The following is a 15,141-nucleotide window of genomic DNA, read 5'->3' on the forward strand; positions in this document are numbered from 1 at the left end:
GAGGAAGAGAAAGAGTTGAAGTATGAAATGTAGGAGGGAAAGAAGTAAGGAGTTGCCTATTCTATCCTAAGTGCTGATCTAATGAAATTCAGCTCGCTCCCTGACAAAATTCAAATTATCACATGGAAGTCTGAGTCACTCACCAACAAGCTGATGCAGGATCCAAGAAAAAGAGTCTCTCTACAGAACTCAGCTGAAGGGAATGCCCCATCTAAAAACCGTCTAAAAAAAGCAGAGAGGGTCTCCTTGCAGAGTCACAAGGCAGGAATCTCTACAAGCCTGGTGGTGTCTTCAGCCTGGGTTCCACCAACATAGCCTCCTCCAAAGCCAAAGCAGGAATCCCCGCAACCAGTATTTTTCCAGAAGCCAGGAAAGGAATGCCTGGAACCAATCTCTTCAAACACCAGGAAAGGAATGAGTGCTAGGCCATTTTGATCTCTTTTTATGCCCCTTTTTTCCAAGTCACTTCCTGTCACTCCTTCTTCTTTCACAGAAATCAATGGCAGACTTTTAGTTTGCCTAGCACTACCCAAGGGGGTGCAGGGCAATGGCCTTTGGAGTTGTCACTTATGCTAATAAGTGACTTGTGAAGTGTAATACTTAATGGTAAGTAGAGGTACTTTAAGTTCTTGATTTGATTAGCTAAAAATAGGCAAGAGGAGAGTTAATCCTATCTTCCTAATAATTAACCCAGAGGCCTAGAGAAAGCTTTCTAGCTCTGGAAAGTAGTGTGAACAATTGCCTGGGAATGAGAATTCATGAATATACAAGATATTTAGTGGTTTTGCTGAGACCATGTCTATACAGAGAGATAAGAATAACTCTTGGGAAAATAATTGGAAAAGTATATGAGACAGGTATATATTCTATATATATACTTACTCATCACTAGTTGGCAGCTTTGGATAGATACCCTAGAAAATTCATCTAAGTGCCTTTTAGGGTGAAGGATTATTCGGTGTTTGATATAAGCCAAGTTTAATGTTTCTACAAAAATTGGATTTAATTGATTGAAAACATGGTTTCTATTTGCTTAGTTTAACAATCGGAGATTTTTCAAGTATTCTGACATGTGCTGACTTTTGTACTAGGTTTAAAACATTTAACTATTTAATAATATCTATTAGACTTTTATTGTACAAATAAAACTTGAATTTCCTTTACCTCAATTTCTTTCTTTTATGTTTTCTTTTTTCCCATAGTTGAAGAAAATATTCCTGAGAGAGACCTCACTGGAAGACTTTTTATAAACCACGTTTTTCATATCAGTGCTGATAGAATGTTTGAATTGCTTTTCACCAGTTCACATTTCATGCAGAAATTTGCCAATTCCAGGAATATAATAGGTTTGTTCATTTGTCTTTACCTAATAGTAAATTTCAGGGAATTTTATTATCAAATTTAGTGAGTTGAACTAGAATCATACCAGTATGATGATAATAAATGCAATCAGAGAGAAAGAAATGCAATTGGATTTTAAGGATTAGATAATATTAAAATTGTTATTTAATCCCTGGTTCACAAATTGATTAATTGTTTTGTCAATCAGATCCCATTTACTAATTACTCTATAGAGTAAGGCAGCCCTTTTGGAGATCATTCATAGTTCAATGGTGTTCCTTTGAGAAAAGTTATTATAACATATAACATGTTTATTTGTAACGATCCCTTTAATTATGTGTCATAGTTTCCTACATAGTTAAAAGTCTTAGGTGGCAGCATTGTAAGGCTATAAATTATGACACTGACATTATATTGTGATTTTAAAATTACTTAGTAAATGTATCATTAATAAGTGCCATAAAATAATCCTTGTTCAATAAGTGGAAACCTCAAATTTAAAGAAGCGAAGTAGTTTTTCTAAAACCAAGGGGCCTTGGTAAAGATGTTATTCTATTTCATTTAATAACTTATAGTAGCTTTTGTTCAATCATTTTTGAATTTCCCAAAAGAGCAATTATAATGCCTTTAAAAGCAATATTCAGTTTATCTGCTCTACTCATTTCTAGGAAAAGAAACTAAATGTATTTTTCTCATTTCATCATTCAGCATAGAGAAGCCAAGAGCCTTATATTTCATTGATTCTAACTGAATTTTGTAGTTATCCTAAGAAATGGGCTTTGGATTTTTTAAAAATACAATAATTTTATGCATATTTTGTTCATTATTATATTTATGTAGCTTAAGAATTATGGAATAATTGAAGTCATACAAGTTGGTTTTTTTTTTCATTGAAATAATAAAATCAAACAACATTCTGTTTGAATGGACTCTTAAAGGTAATAAAAATGGAACTCATTTATAAAATGTTACCTTATAATTTACAGACTGGTTTCTTACAATAATTCTATAAGGTAAGTAATGAAATTATCAATATTCTGATTTTATAGATAAGGATATGAGGACTTATGAGGTTAAATGTCTTGTGAGGGGGTTACCTACTGTGAACAAAAGAGTTGAAATTAGAACCTGACTCTTCTTTTTTTTTTTTTTTTAAATAAACCCTTACCTTCTGTCTTGGAGTCAATACTGTGTATTGGCTCCAAGGCAGAAGAGTGGTAAGGGCTAGGCAATGGGGGTCAAGTGACTTGCCTAGGGTCACACAGCTGGGAAGTGTCTGAGGCCAGATTTGAACCTGGGACCTCCTGTCTCTAGGCCTGGCTCTCAATCCACTGAGCCACCCGGCTGCCCTCAATAGTCTCTGTCTTGAGGCAGCCAGGTGGTACTGTGGATAGAGTGTTGGACCTGTAGAAAGGAAGATATGATTTCAAATCTGACTTCAGATACTTCTTATCTCCACACCCCATGACAAGTCGCGTATCCCTGTTTGCCTTAGTTTCCTATCTATAAATGATATGGAGAAGGAATTGGCAAACAACGCCAAAGAAAACCCCAAAAGGCTTCTGCAACTGAAAATAACAGGTTCTGCCATCGCCGTGCCTTGGCTGCCATGGCTGGGACCGAGGGGTAGGGATGATGTATAGTGCTGGGAGCGCTCTGCCAAAGCACAGACCTACCCCACCAGGGCCCAGAGTCTCTCAGTGTTTCATTTATGCTTATTTTTGTCTTTATCTTGTCATTACTAACAGATCTGGCTGCCTCCTTTTAGAGACCTTAGCCCATATATGGTTCAGACCTGTAATCGCTGGACCCAATTAATTCATCCTCAGGACTTAAGTCAGTCAGTGAGCATGTTTGTACCTGTCAAAGAGAAGAAAAGGTTTAAAATCTTGGTTCTGCCACTTACTATCTATATGACCTTTTTTTTCATTTTTCTCATCCATAAAATGAGAGCATTGGATTAGCAAGTCTCCGGTGAGCATTATAACTCTAAATTAATCAACCTACATATTATAATAGTGATATACTGCAATTATACATTACATAACTATCATCTATGTAATATTACATCATATAATAATCATAATTAAAGTTTCAAACAAAGTCATTATATGTTAGCCTTTCAACTTGACCAAACTCTCATAGCCACACTCCTCGTGAATGACCTGCAGGGACATAAGACATGTTTATCAAATTTGCACATAAGTCCAAATTAAAAGGTATCACTAACTCATTGACCCACAGAAACATAATTTTAAAAGACCTCAAAGGTGTGAAAGGGCTGAGTAGAATCTAATTAAATTTAGAAATTGTTATAACAATAAAATTAAATATAAGAAATAAATAAAAAATAAAGAAATTTAATTTAATAAGGGGAAACATGAAGTTCTATACTGAGGTTCAGAATGTTGTGGTTAAGACCTAAATAGATAAAAAGAGTTCCTATGAAGACACTTGAGGGGTTTTAGTGATCTGCGAACTCATTATGAGTCAGTAGTATGGCATGGCAACCAAACACAACTACCAGGAGCACTCTCCTTGACCTCATGAATATTTTGTCACGAAGGAGGGGGGTGGTGAATACCTTGTCATGGGTCATGCTCTGATCAGTTCATATTTGCAGAAAGGGTCAGTTTTGGCCATCCCTTAAGACATTGAAGACATTGAAAAGCTTGAACCAAATTAGAAGACGTGATAGAAGAACTGGAAACTGCTGCATGAGGATCTATTGAAGGATCTTATTCTGCAAAAGGATCCATGATTAGTTATGTGACTTATTCAATGATAGTTTTGATATAATTCCTTGGTTTTAATTTTTAAAAATTTCTTTTTATTATTAAATGAAACTGACAAATCATGAATACCTCACATACAAAGAACTGGAAAAGAGGATATTACAAAAAGCCACAATTCTCTGTTAGTTATGGCTTGTGGGTTTTTTTTCTAATTTAAGGATATAGCAAATTTAAGTTGGTAGTTTGAAAAAGCATTGTATCTATGCCCTCTTCTTCTTTCTTCTATGTATTTTTGTTATATTTCATTGATGATCTTTTCTTTTTCCTTTTTTTTTTGCTAAAACTACTATTTAATTCCTCCAAAGCGATTTTGCTGTGACTACTCTCTTCCTTAATTAAAGTCCTTTCATAAGAAATAATTGTAGTGATGGAAACAAATCCCTATATTGGCTATGTCCTTAATATGTATGTTTTGTTTTGTTCCTCTAATACATCATCTCTACTTAGAGTTAGAAAATATAATTCATCAGCTATCATTTGGAGTTGTGATTGGTCATTGCATTGATCAGAATTCTTAAGTCTTTCCAAATTGTAGCTAAATAAATTGTTTTCTGGGCTCTATTAATTTCACATCGCTTTAGGTCATGCAAGTCTTCCTAGGTTTCTCTGAATCCATCCCTTCCATCCTTTCAAAAAAGTATAGTAATATTATATTACATTTATGTGCTGTAATTCAGCCATTCCCCAACTCAGTAAGTATCCATTTTATTTCCACTTCTTCACTACAATAAAAAAAGTGTTTTTATAAATATTTTTATGTGTGGGTTCTTTCCCTCTTTCTTTGTTTTCTTTGGGGATCTATACTAGTATAGATTAGGTCACTAATTGGTATTACTGGGACACAGGGTATATACAATTTACTAAATTGTAGGCATAGTTCCCAGTTGCTTTGTAGGATAGTTGGACCTCTTCAGACTTCCACCAACAGTGCATTAGTGTGCTTCTCTTCTAACAATCACTCTCCCTCAACTGTCATTTTCCATTTTTGACATCTTTGTCAATATGATAGAGGTCAGGTGGAACTTCAAAGTTGTTCTGATTGGCATTTCTTTTGTTAGTGATTTGAAACTTTTTACACATGGTTGTTCACAATTTTATTTTTGTTTTGACAACTTTATGTTAATATTCCTTGGCTAGTTATCTATTAATCATATTTCAAATCCCTGTATAGCTTAGAGAGTAGACATATCAGACTATCAGGATATTAAATCTACTTCAGGATATTTCATAGTTGTATTTTCCTTTCTAGTAATTATATCACTGCTTTTGTGTGTGTATGTGTAAAAGATTTTCAGTTTTTTGCAATCAAAATTGTTTACTTCATTGCCTTTGATCCTCTCTGTTCCTTTTTTTGATCAAGAACTCTTCTATCTGCCATTGTAACAAGTTCTTTCTCTTTCCTGGCCCTCTAATGTGTTTATGATATGACCTTTTGTATCCAGGTTATGTTTCTTTAGAATGTGAACTGTTGGTCTATAGTTTCATTTCTAGTGGTCCAAATTTATTTAAGGAATACTGAAGTATTCTCATTCTATCTCATGAAACTAGACACATTTACACAGCTGAAAAGTAGAAGGAAGAGTATAAAAGAAAGTGGGCAGAATGATCAACTTTTAAGTTTAATTTTATAAAAAATATTAAGAGAATAGAATTTTGAAGTGAAAATATGAAGAAAAAATTGCACATATAAGAACAACTAGGTAACTATTCCTTGAAAGATAAGTGGATAAAAGACATAGTTTTCAAAGAATTATAAGGCATCTCAACAATAAAAATTTCTAATAACTGAGAGGAATGCAAATTGACACAACTTAGATTTCAGTTTGCATCTTTTCAAATTAGAAAAGATGATAAAAGTTGGAGATTGTGTTAGAGGAGCTATGAAAAGACAGACATACTAAAACACTGTTGGTAGAACTGTGAACTGGGCCAATTACTAAACAATTTAGAATGATGTATGAAAAATTATTAAAGCATTCTTACCTTTTGACTTAATGAGCTAAAGAAAGGGCAAGAACTCTGGAAAAGTCAAATACAGAAAGAATGGTTCCACATTTCCCAAAATATTCATAGGTACATGGTAGGAAAAAAAAGCAAAGAAGGTAGATGACCATTGATTGAAGAATAGATGAACAAATTGTGGCATATGAAAAGTTGCTGTAGTTAGAAAGGAACATCAAAGATACATGGGAATACAGATGATACTGAATAAGACACATAATAACTAATACATCTGTTTTGGTTGGATGATGATACATATCTACTTCTTCTTGGTAGAGGTGAGAGATGATGGGGGATGACCAAATGTATAAATCAGTTAGTCAACAGGCATTTATTTATTTTTTTTTTGAGAGCATTTATTTTATTTTATTTTTAACATTATTTTATTTGGTCATTTCCAAACATTATTCATTGGAAACTCGACAGGCATTTATTAAGTGCACACTTTCTATTGTGTCAGCCACAGCAATGATACAAAGAATGGCAGAGCCAGCTTCTTCCTTCAAGGACTTTATATTCTAATGACAGAGACCCCGCCTACATAATTAGATATGTAAAAGAAGTATGCACAGAACCAATGGGGGTAATCTCAGGGGAGAGAGCATTGGAGTGAGGGGCCAGACAGCCCCTTCTGTGAAGGGGGGATTTGAGTTGAGTTTTGATGGAAGCCGGTGGGCAGAGAGGAGGGGACGGAGCACTTCCTTAATGTACAGGCAGAGAGATTATATAGATGGAGGGTTTTGAGTTACTGAACACAGGCCAGGATCACTGCACCTTCGAGTATACTATTAAGATTTAAAATGAATGAATACTCTAAGAATTTAAATGTATAGGATTTAATAACAACAAAGAGAGAGAAAGGAGTTCTTTTAGCCGAGTGAGCAAAGAGCCAGAGACCCATACTGCTGCTCTCGAGCAAAAGCCCCAAAGCCCGGCAGCATGGTTTTCAGCAAAATTTATAAACAAACCCATGCAAGGGTGCAACACAGGGACACTAGACAAGGGGACCCCAGGAAGAGTAAAGAATGCTGGGAAATGAAGTGCCCCGGCCACAATATTGTTTAAAACCCACAATATAAAGGTCAGGAAAGCCCAAGAAGCCTGGAAAATTGTCTTTCCCAGCCAAAGAGAGTTTATATTGATTCCTCAAGCTCCTTGAAAGCCACTGAGCAGGAAGTAGTGATGGAGGCATGGGCTCTAGAAACGTCATCCTGGCAGGGGAGTGGGGGATGGATTGGAATCAGGACAGCTCTTAGCAGGAAGACCAGTTAGAAAGTTCTTGTGTTAGCCAAGGCAAAAGGCAGTGATGAAGGTCTGAAGAAGGCTGATAGCTATGTGAGGCAGAGAAGAGAATGCATACAAGAGATGTCCAAGATCCAAACTGTAAGGCCTGGCAAATGATGGGCGAGGTATGGTCTGAGTTTAGAGGAGGTGAGGAGAAGCCAGCGGGCATTACCGTGAGGGGCTGAGAGAATAGTGCCCAGGACAATAATTGACCAGTTCTGTATCATTTGGTTTCACTAAATTGCTTTTATTTGTTGCATGGGAGTATATTATTGAGAGACAGAGGGAGGGCTAGTAATCTTGGCATATGCCTGTAGTATTTTTTAAAAGGGATGAATAAGACTTTTTTTTAAAATTATGTTTTTATTTATTTATTTTTTTACATTTTGAGGTCCAAATTTTCTCCCTCTCTCCCAGCCCTCCAACTCCACATGAGAGGCCAACATTTGATAAGATATACATATGGAATCATATAGTACAGATTTCTATATGTCAGTTCTTAACTTTGGCGGTAGAAGTAATTTTCCTTCATAAGTCCTTTAAAGTTGATTTGAATGATCATATTTACTCAGAATTATTTATTCACAATTACTTTTTGAACAATATTGCTTTTACTGTATACATTCTTCTCTTGGTTCTACTTGTTTCACTCTGAAGTATTTTATTCAGATCTTTCCATATTTTTCTAAAACTAACCTGCTCAGCATTTCTTAGAGTAATATTCCATTACTATCATATACCAAAACTTATTCAGCCATTCTGTAGTAGATGGACATTCCACCCCTTTCCACTACAAAAAGAAATACTATAAATATTTTAGAACATATAGATTATTTTTGTTTTTTCCTGATCATGATGAGAGACCAAATAGTGTTGGTTGTCAAAGGGTATGTATAGTTTTATAACCCTTTGGGTATAATTCTGAATTGCTCTCCAAAATGGTTGGAAACGTTTTGCTTTTTAAAGAAAGTCAGTCAGTTAGTAAACTTGCCTACTCTGTCCAAAGCAATTTTATATTTCTTAAATGCCAAGCTTATAAAGCATGTAAAAAATTAGTAACAGCCATTGGAATATTTTAAAATTGCAAAACAGTTTTCATTCATTTTTTCTTTTTTTTTTAACCTTTACCTTCTGTCTTAGAAGAATCAGTATAGAGTATCATTTCCATAGAAGAGCAGTAAGGGCTAGGCAATTGGGGTTAAGTGAATTGGCCAGGATCACATAGCTAGGAAATGTCTGAGGTTAGATTTGAACCCAGGATCTTCCCTCTCCAGGCCTGGTTCTCTATCCACGTGGTCTACTAGCTATTTCAAATTTTCATTCATTTTTGGATTTTCATAATACATATTTCTGAATCTATTTATATATGTTTTCTGTGTTTAGATGTAGTTTCTACCCCTTGGAATGTTGAAACTGGTGGTGATCAGCTAAGAACTATGACATATACTATAGTTCTCAACAATCCGTTGACTGGAAAATTCACCTCAGCCACTGAAAAGCAGGTATAGTGTACTTGATTATTCAGTATTTCAAGAGAACTGTGGGTGTAGAGAAGTAGTTAGATAATGTGCTGTGGTCATTTATGGTAAATCATCAACCTTGGGACTATTGTGTTCTAAGAATTCTCTATGCATCTTAAATGTAAAATGTTGTATTTGCTGTTAGATACTGTTGCCATTTTCCTTAACTTCCCAATTTCCTAAATTCCTTAATTCTTTTTTTCTGCATTTGTGGTGAGGAGGTGGTATTAAGGGAAAAAAAATGTTTGCCATGTAAAAACAAAAGGCAACATAGTAGGAGTTTAATAATTGTTCCTAATTATGATTGTGTATTAAATTTGTAGAATTCCAGGCTTCAAGTTTACTTTAAAATTAGATATTGCAGTCTGTATTATATTTAAGTTATACATAATCCTCAGATAATTAAAAATTGAGTTAATTTTATGATTCTAGGATATATCTGGAGTACTTTGGAGGCTCCAAAGGATGATAATAATAACAATAATAATGTTACTTCTACTACTACTATTACTATTAACTATAGCATTCTTGTAACTATGGGGTTTTCAAAGAACTTTATAAATATCTCACTTGATGCAACATTCCTGGGAGGTAGGTAATATTATTGTCTTCATTTTACAGATGAGGAAACTGAGGCAGAAGAGTTTGAGTGACTTGACTAGGGTCACATAGCTAGGAAGTGTCTGAAGACTGATCTTGAACTCATTTTCCTGTCTAATGTTTTATCTGGAGCCATCTCACTGCCTCTAGGCTGTCTTGTTTTGCTTTTTAAAATCCTTATGTTCTGTCTTAGTATCAATTCTCCGATAGAAGAGCCACAAGGGCTAGACAATCTGAGTTAAATGACTTGCCCAGGGTCATATGGCTAGGAAATATCTGAGACCAGATTTGAACTCAGGTCTGACTAACTCCACGCATGCCACTTTATCCACTGTACTACCTGGCTGCCTCCTCTAAGCTGACTTTTAAGTATCACTGAATCTTAGAGTAAGAACCTTAGAGCTTGCCCATTTCAGCCAGTACCTGAAATGACTGCTGAAGTTGCCAACCCAGGAGGGTATTGAAAGTGGCATAAAGGTAATTTCAAAGTGTCAAGTAGTCAAATGCCTGCAATAACAAGGGTGGAAGGAGTTGGCTTTTCAAAATCAGGTTTGGTTCCCTTAAATGTTTTCTTTCTCTGTTGCCAGCAAGTGAACCAGGTCTTTTCCAGTGGTATTTTGTACTCTGAACTATCTATTCAGAATTAATTGTACAGTGTATGTATTCATCTGCAAATAAACAGAAGAGACCTTTCCAAATTCAGATTAATTTCTACTATCTTGTCAGTGGTTTTATTTTCCAAAAAAACAATATGGGTCTTGCACTTAAAGTTTTACAGTCTAGTTGGGGGATATCATTGTCCACGAATAATTTTAATATGACTCTGACATATGCAGTATGTGTCATTGTCAAAAGTCTGTGGGTAATGTGCATATTTTTAGAAAGCTAATTTTCTCTTTTTTTCTCTTCATAGTTAAGTATGAGTGGGGTAAGGGGACATTTGCCACCACATAAGTGGTATGCAGGTGTGTGGTTCAGATTAGGAGAGCTTGCCAAACTATTCCTTTCATGAATTGGAGTTTTTAAAACCTACTTGCCAGTTTGAGACTGTTATGGGTAAAATTTAGGGTTGAGACTGAATATATTTTTTTAGTTGGTTGCCAGGGATTTAAATTCTAAATCCCAATGAAATACTCAAGTCAGAATGGAATAAGTAATGTAAATAGTTATTAATGTGAAAGATAATTACAATTCAGACTTATCACTTTAATGTTTGTAAAACATTTTACATGTAAGGTGAGTACTTTTGATATTGTTGTATTGGCTTTACAATTGAGGAAACTGAGGCTCCAAGAGTTTAAGTGACTTGCTCATAGTCACACACTTAGTGTAAAGGGAGAAGCAGGTTTTGAAACTAGCTTTTCCTGGTTTCAAGGCCATATCTACCATACTATACTGATTATATCATAAAACATGATAAAACTTTTTTTTAAACCCTTTCTGTCTTAGAATCAGTACTGTATATGTTGATCTATGAGGGCTAGGCAGTGGGAGTTAAGTGTCTTGTCCAGGGTCACACAGTTAGGAAGTATCTGAGGCCAAATATGAACCCAGGAGCTCCTGTAAACCTTAAAATTTCCCAGACCCTACTTTATAAGATTGGATTAAGACCATTCCCCATTTGGGCAGTGAACTCTACTTAAAGCAGGAATGTGAGAATTCTACTTTACCTACTTGGGTCTGCCCTAGGGGAAGATAAAGTTGTAAACTCTTTTCTGAACAATGAAAATACTTTTCTTAAGCTAAGTACCTATAAAGGTCAAGCAACTTGTGAATTTACAAGGAACAAAGAACTGGAAAACTTACTCAGAGCTTTCCTGGTGTGAATTACTCAAAAATCCACACAGTCTTAGGTGTGGACTAAGAATGGGTGGTCCTTTAGAAACATCTACAGTGATTGGTAGATGTAAGGACTTAGGGGAGGTGACAGAGGAAATTTTGCCCTTAAAAATAAGAGCTCAGGGAAGAGCTGGAAAGTCATTCTGAAACATTCAGATTGGTGAGACTCATTCTGAGGAGACTGATTCTGAAACATTCAGATGGAGGAGGGAGCTGGTGAAAGCAGCTAAGATGCTGCTGGCCTGTTGTCATTAGAAATCCTTACTTAGACAGATCTTATGGTGAGTTATAAAAAACTGACTGATTTCTCTTTTAAGACTCAGGTCTAGGCCATATTGGCTTGAGGCCCTTCATACTTATTCCTTTCTTTCTCTCTCTTTCTTTGATTACTCATTGTATTGTTAATTAAAATCTCTATAAAACCCAGTTGACTTGGGTATTTGAATAATTGGGAATATTTCCCTGGTGACCACCTTATATTTGATTTTAAAACCCAAGACACTGTAGTGAAACATATTTCTGCGGTCAAAATTTACTCACCCTCTCTTATATCTACCACAGTTTATATCTTCCACTATTTTAATTAAAACCTCCGGTCGAGAGGTTTCAAGGAGAGAAGATAGAAACAGGATAGAAGTTTTGGATCCTGTGAAAGGCGTGAACAAGCCGGCTTTAGAGATGTAAATAATCGAGTCAGTAATCAGTTATTGATTTTCGGGAGCCACAGCTTTATTCTCTTTCCCTAGTCCCCTTTATTCTCTTTGATATACAAATGAGCTCAATACATATTGATCAGTTACATGATGCCTCAATACATATGGATGAGTTACCTAGTGTTTTGCCATTAAATAATTGCAACTTATGACAAGGTGAAGGTGGGGTTATTATCCTCAGGTGAGTGACACAGGAGGAAGCAAGGTTTCGTGCCTAAACTTCAGCCACGCTGGGAATTGAGCTCATTGCCATGTGCAGGGTGGCCATGTGCTCACTCACAATCCTTGTCTCTCCATAATACCTATGGGCTGGACTGCTACATTAATCACTACAGTTTAAGACCTCAACCATTTTAAATCTCACACTCCTGTTCTCTAGTCCTGGCTCACAATCCACTGAACTACCCCAGCTTCCCCCTGATAAAACTTTTCACAAGAAGACAGGACAAGTTATTTGAACACATTTCATTTTATTGAAATGAATCATTTTTTTTTGGAGATGAGTTTGAATAAGGCTTGTCTGACTATTTGCAAATAGTCAGCGCCTGTTGCATTTTCCCAAAAATGGGTCAGAACATATATATTCTGTAAGTTGTGAGAAAACTGTTAAATATCTTTTTCAAATTTTTGAATTAGGAGTATCTTTCTCAGAAATTAATGTAGATTTCTTCACCATCACTTAACAAATGATTGTTGGAACTGAGGTTTTTAAAAATATAACCTCTGGAATGAGTAGTAATTATATATATATATATGTGTGTGTGTGTGTGTGTGTGTGTGTGTGTGTGTGTGTGTGTGTGTGTATACATGTATATATATATATATAAATTGTTCACTAATTTTATTTTGCTTTATTTTGACAGACACTATATAAAGAAAGTCAGGAAGCTCGATTTTACTTAGTAGATTCAGAAGTTCTGACACATGATATTCCTTATCATGATTATTTCTACACTTCGAGTAGATACTGCATCACTCGTTCTTCAAAACAAAAATGCAGGCTACGGTAAGCCACACCAAGGGAAAAGTGAAAAATATTAGAGTATTAAATACAGAGGACAAGGCCTTCATGTGCTTTGCCCTGTCTTATCTAATTATTGTATATGCTTTCAACCAGTTTATTTCCATTAAGGCTTCTTTAAAAGCTTCTGAGAAATGTATACTTGATTTTGTTTGTTTATTTGTTTCAGCACATTGATTTTTAGCTTATGAAAAAGGCTAGAAAGATTGAGGAAGTAGTATAACTAGAAAAAGAAAACTGGTAAAGAAACATTGTATGTTTTGAAGGTGATAGCTTTGTCACGGGGTTTTCTTAATCCTGCTTAGTACTCTCTTGAATACATATTTATATGTGTCTAATATAATGTGAATTCTGGACACTTGCTTTTTTATTGATAGTTATTTTATACATTGTCATAACTCTCTGCACCATTCAATTCATGATCTTTTTTTTTTACTTATTCCCTATTAGAGTTTCTTCAGATGTAAAATATAGAAAACAACCATGGGGTCTTATAAAGGCTTTAATCGAAAAGAATTCTTGGAGTTCATTGGAAGAATATTTCAAACAACTTGGTTTGTATATTATTTGATTTACATAGTTTCTGAAAATTTGATTTATATAATTTTTGAAAATATTCCAAAAATATAATGTGTATATTACTATTAACAGATTTTCTTACTGAGTTGTGGTTGTCAGGGTTGAATATATGATTTAGTGGGAATGACTCCTGTTGGAATGCTGTCAACTATCACTGCTAGACCAAATACTGGAGGTCCCTAAAGGAAACATGCCATTCTTAGGTTTTGCTAAACCACTTACCAACACTCATTGTATGTGCATATAGATTGAATAAAATTCTTCATCACATCCTGTGATGTTTACGTGCTTTATATCCTCCTTACATATTTGGAGATAATTAATTTAATCATGAAAAATTGAAGGTCAGTTAATTTAGTGTTACTTAAGAGTTTAATATCTAACTTGAATGTTATTTAGTTTCATTTGACTTTTTGACAATTCAATAAACAATTGTTAGGCAAAGTGCTGTGTTAGGTGATAGATAAAAACTGGCACAGCTCCTGTATTTAAAGAGCTTACATTCAGTGGTAGATCAGTGGAATAAATTAGGTACAAAATACATAGTACTAAATGAGTATAGTAATTTAGTGCTTGATAAATCCAAAGATCCAAGTCTGTATCCCAAAGAGATTTAAAAAAAAAGGAAAAGGACCTATTTGTACAAAAATATTTACAGCAACTCTTTTTGTGGTGTAGAAGAATTAGAATTGGAGGGGATAGCCATCATTTGGATAATGACTGAACAAGTTGTTCATGTATGTATATGATTAGAATGGAATACTATTGTGCTATAAGAAATGATGAGTAGGATGACTTCAGAAAAAAACTGATTTACATGAACTGATGAAAAGCGAAGTGAGCAGAACCAGGGGAACATTGTACACAGTGACAGCAATAGTGCACGATGAACAACTGTGAATATTTTAGCTATTCTCAACAATACAGTGATCCAAGACAATTCCAAAGGATTCATGATGAAAAAATGTCATCTACCTGCAGGAAAAAAACTAATGGAGAGGGAACTAGAATGCCAGGTCTGCTCTTCCTATACTTCATGCTAGAAGGAAACTAGCAAAGCATATACCTTATTGAAGGAAGTATATTATTATTTTTTTTAGCATTAATTAAAAAAATTGTATTCCAAATTTTCTAATCCTTCCCATTTCTCCTCAATCCCTCCTACCCCTTTCTGATATAGATAAAATAAAATCTGATACAGATTTTACATATGCAATCATGTAAAGCATTTTTCTGTATTAGTCATTTCATGGAAGAGATCTCCAACAAAAGTAAAATGAAAGTGAAATATAATATGATTTGGGCATCATTCAGACTGAAGGAAGTATATTGTTTATTGTATATAGCATATAAGTATTCTCTAATTATAGAGGTTAGGTGTCTAGATACACAGTTATCATTGTCCAGTAAGACACCTGAAAGTCAAAGATTCCACCCCAAAGTGTACA

The 15,141-nt window shown here is 34.8% G+C and overlaps 1 protein-coding gene across 6 annotated transcripts in view; it reads left to right on the forward strand.

Moving 5' to 3' along the window:
• Positions 1–15,141, forward strand: part of GRAMD1C (GRAM domain containing 1C) — a 159,977-nt gene that overhangs the window by 136,466 nt on the left and 8,370 nt on the right. For all 6 annotated transcript variants that reach the window (XM_056793490.1, XM_056793491.1, XM_007493705.3 and 3 more), the window contains 4 exons: positions 1,203–1,346; positions 8,805–8,923; positions 12,957–13,099; positions 13,565–13,668. In XM_056793490.1, coding sequence (XP_056649468.1) covers positions 1,203–1,346; positions 8,805–8,923; positions 12,957–13,099; positions 13,565–13,668 — 510 coding nt within the window. The remainder of the gene's footprint in view (positions 1–1,202; positions 1,347–8,804; positions 8,924–12,956; positions 13,100–13,564; positions 13,669–15,141) is intronic.

This window comes from Monodelphis domestica, chromosome 4 (genome assembly GCF_027887165.1).
Source record: "Monodelphis domestica isolate mMonDom1 chromosome 4, mMonDom1.pri, whole genome shotgun sequence".
Lineage (NCBI taxonomy): Eukaryota > Metazoa > Chordata > Mammalia > Didelphimorphia > Didelphidae > Monodelphis > Monodelphis domestica.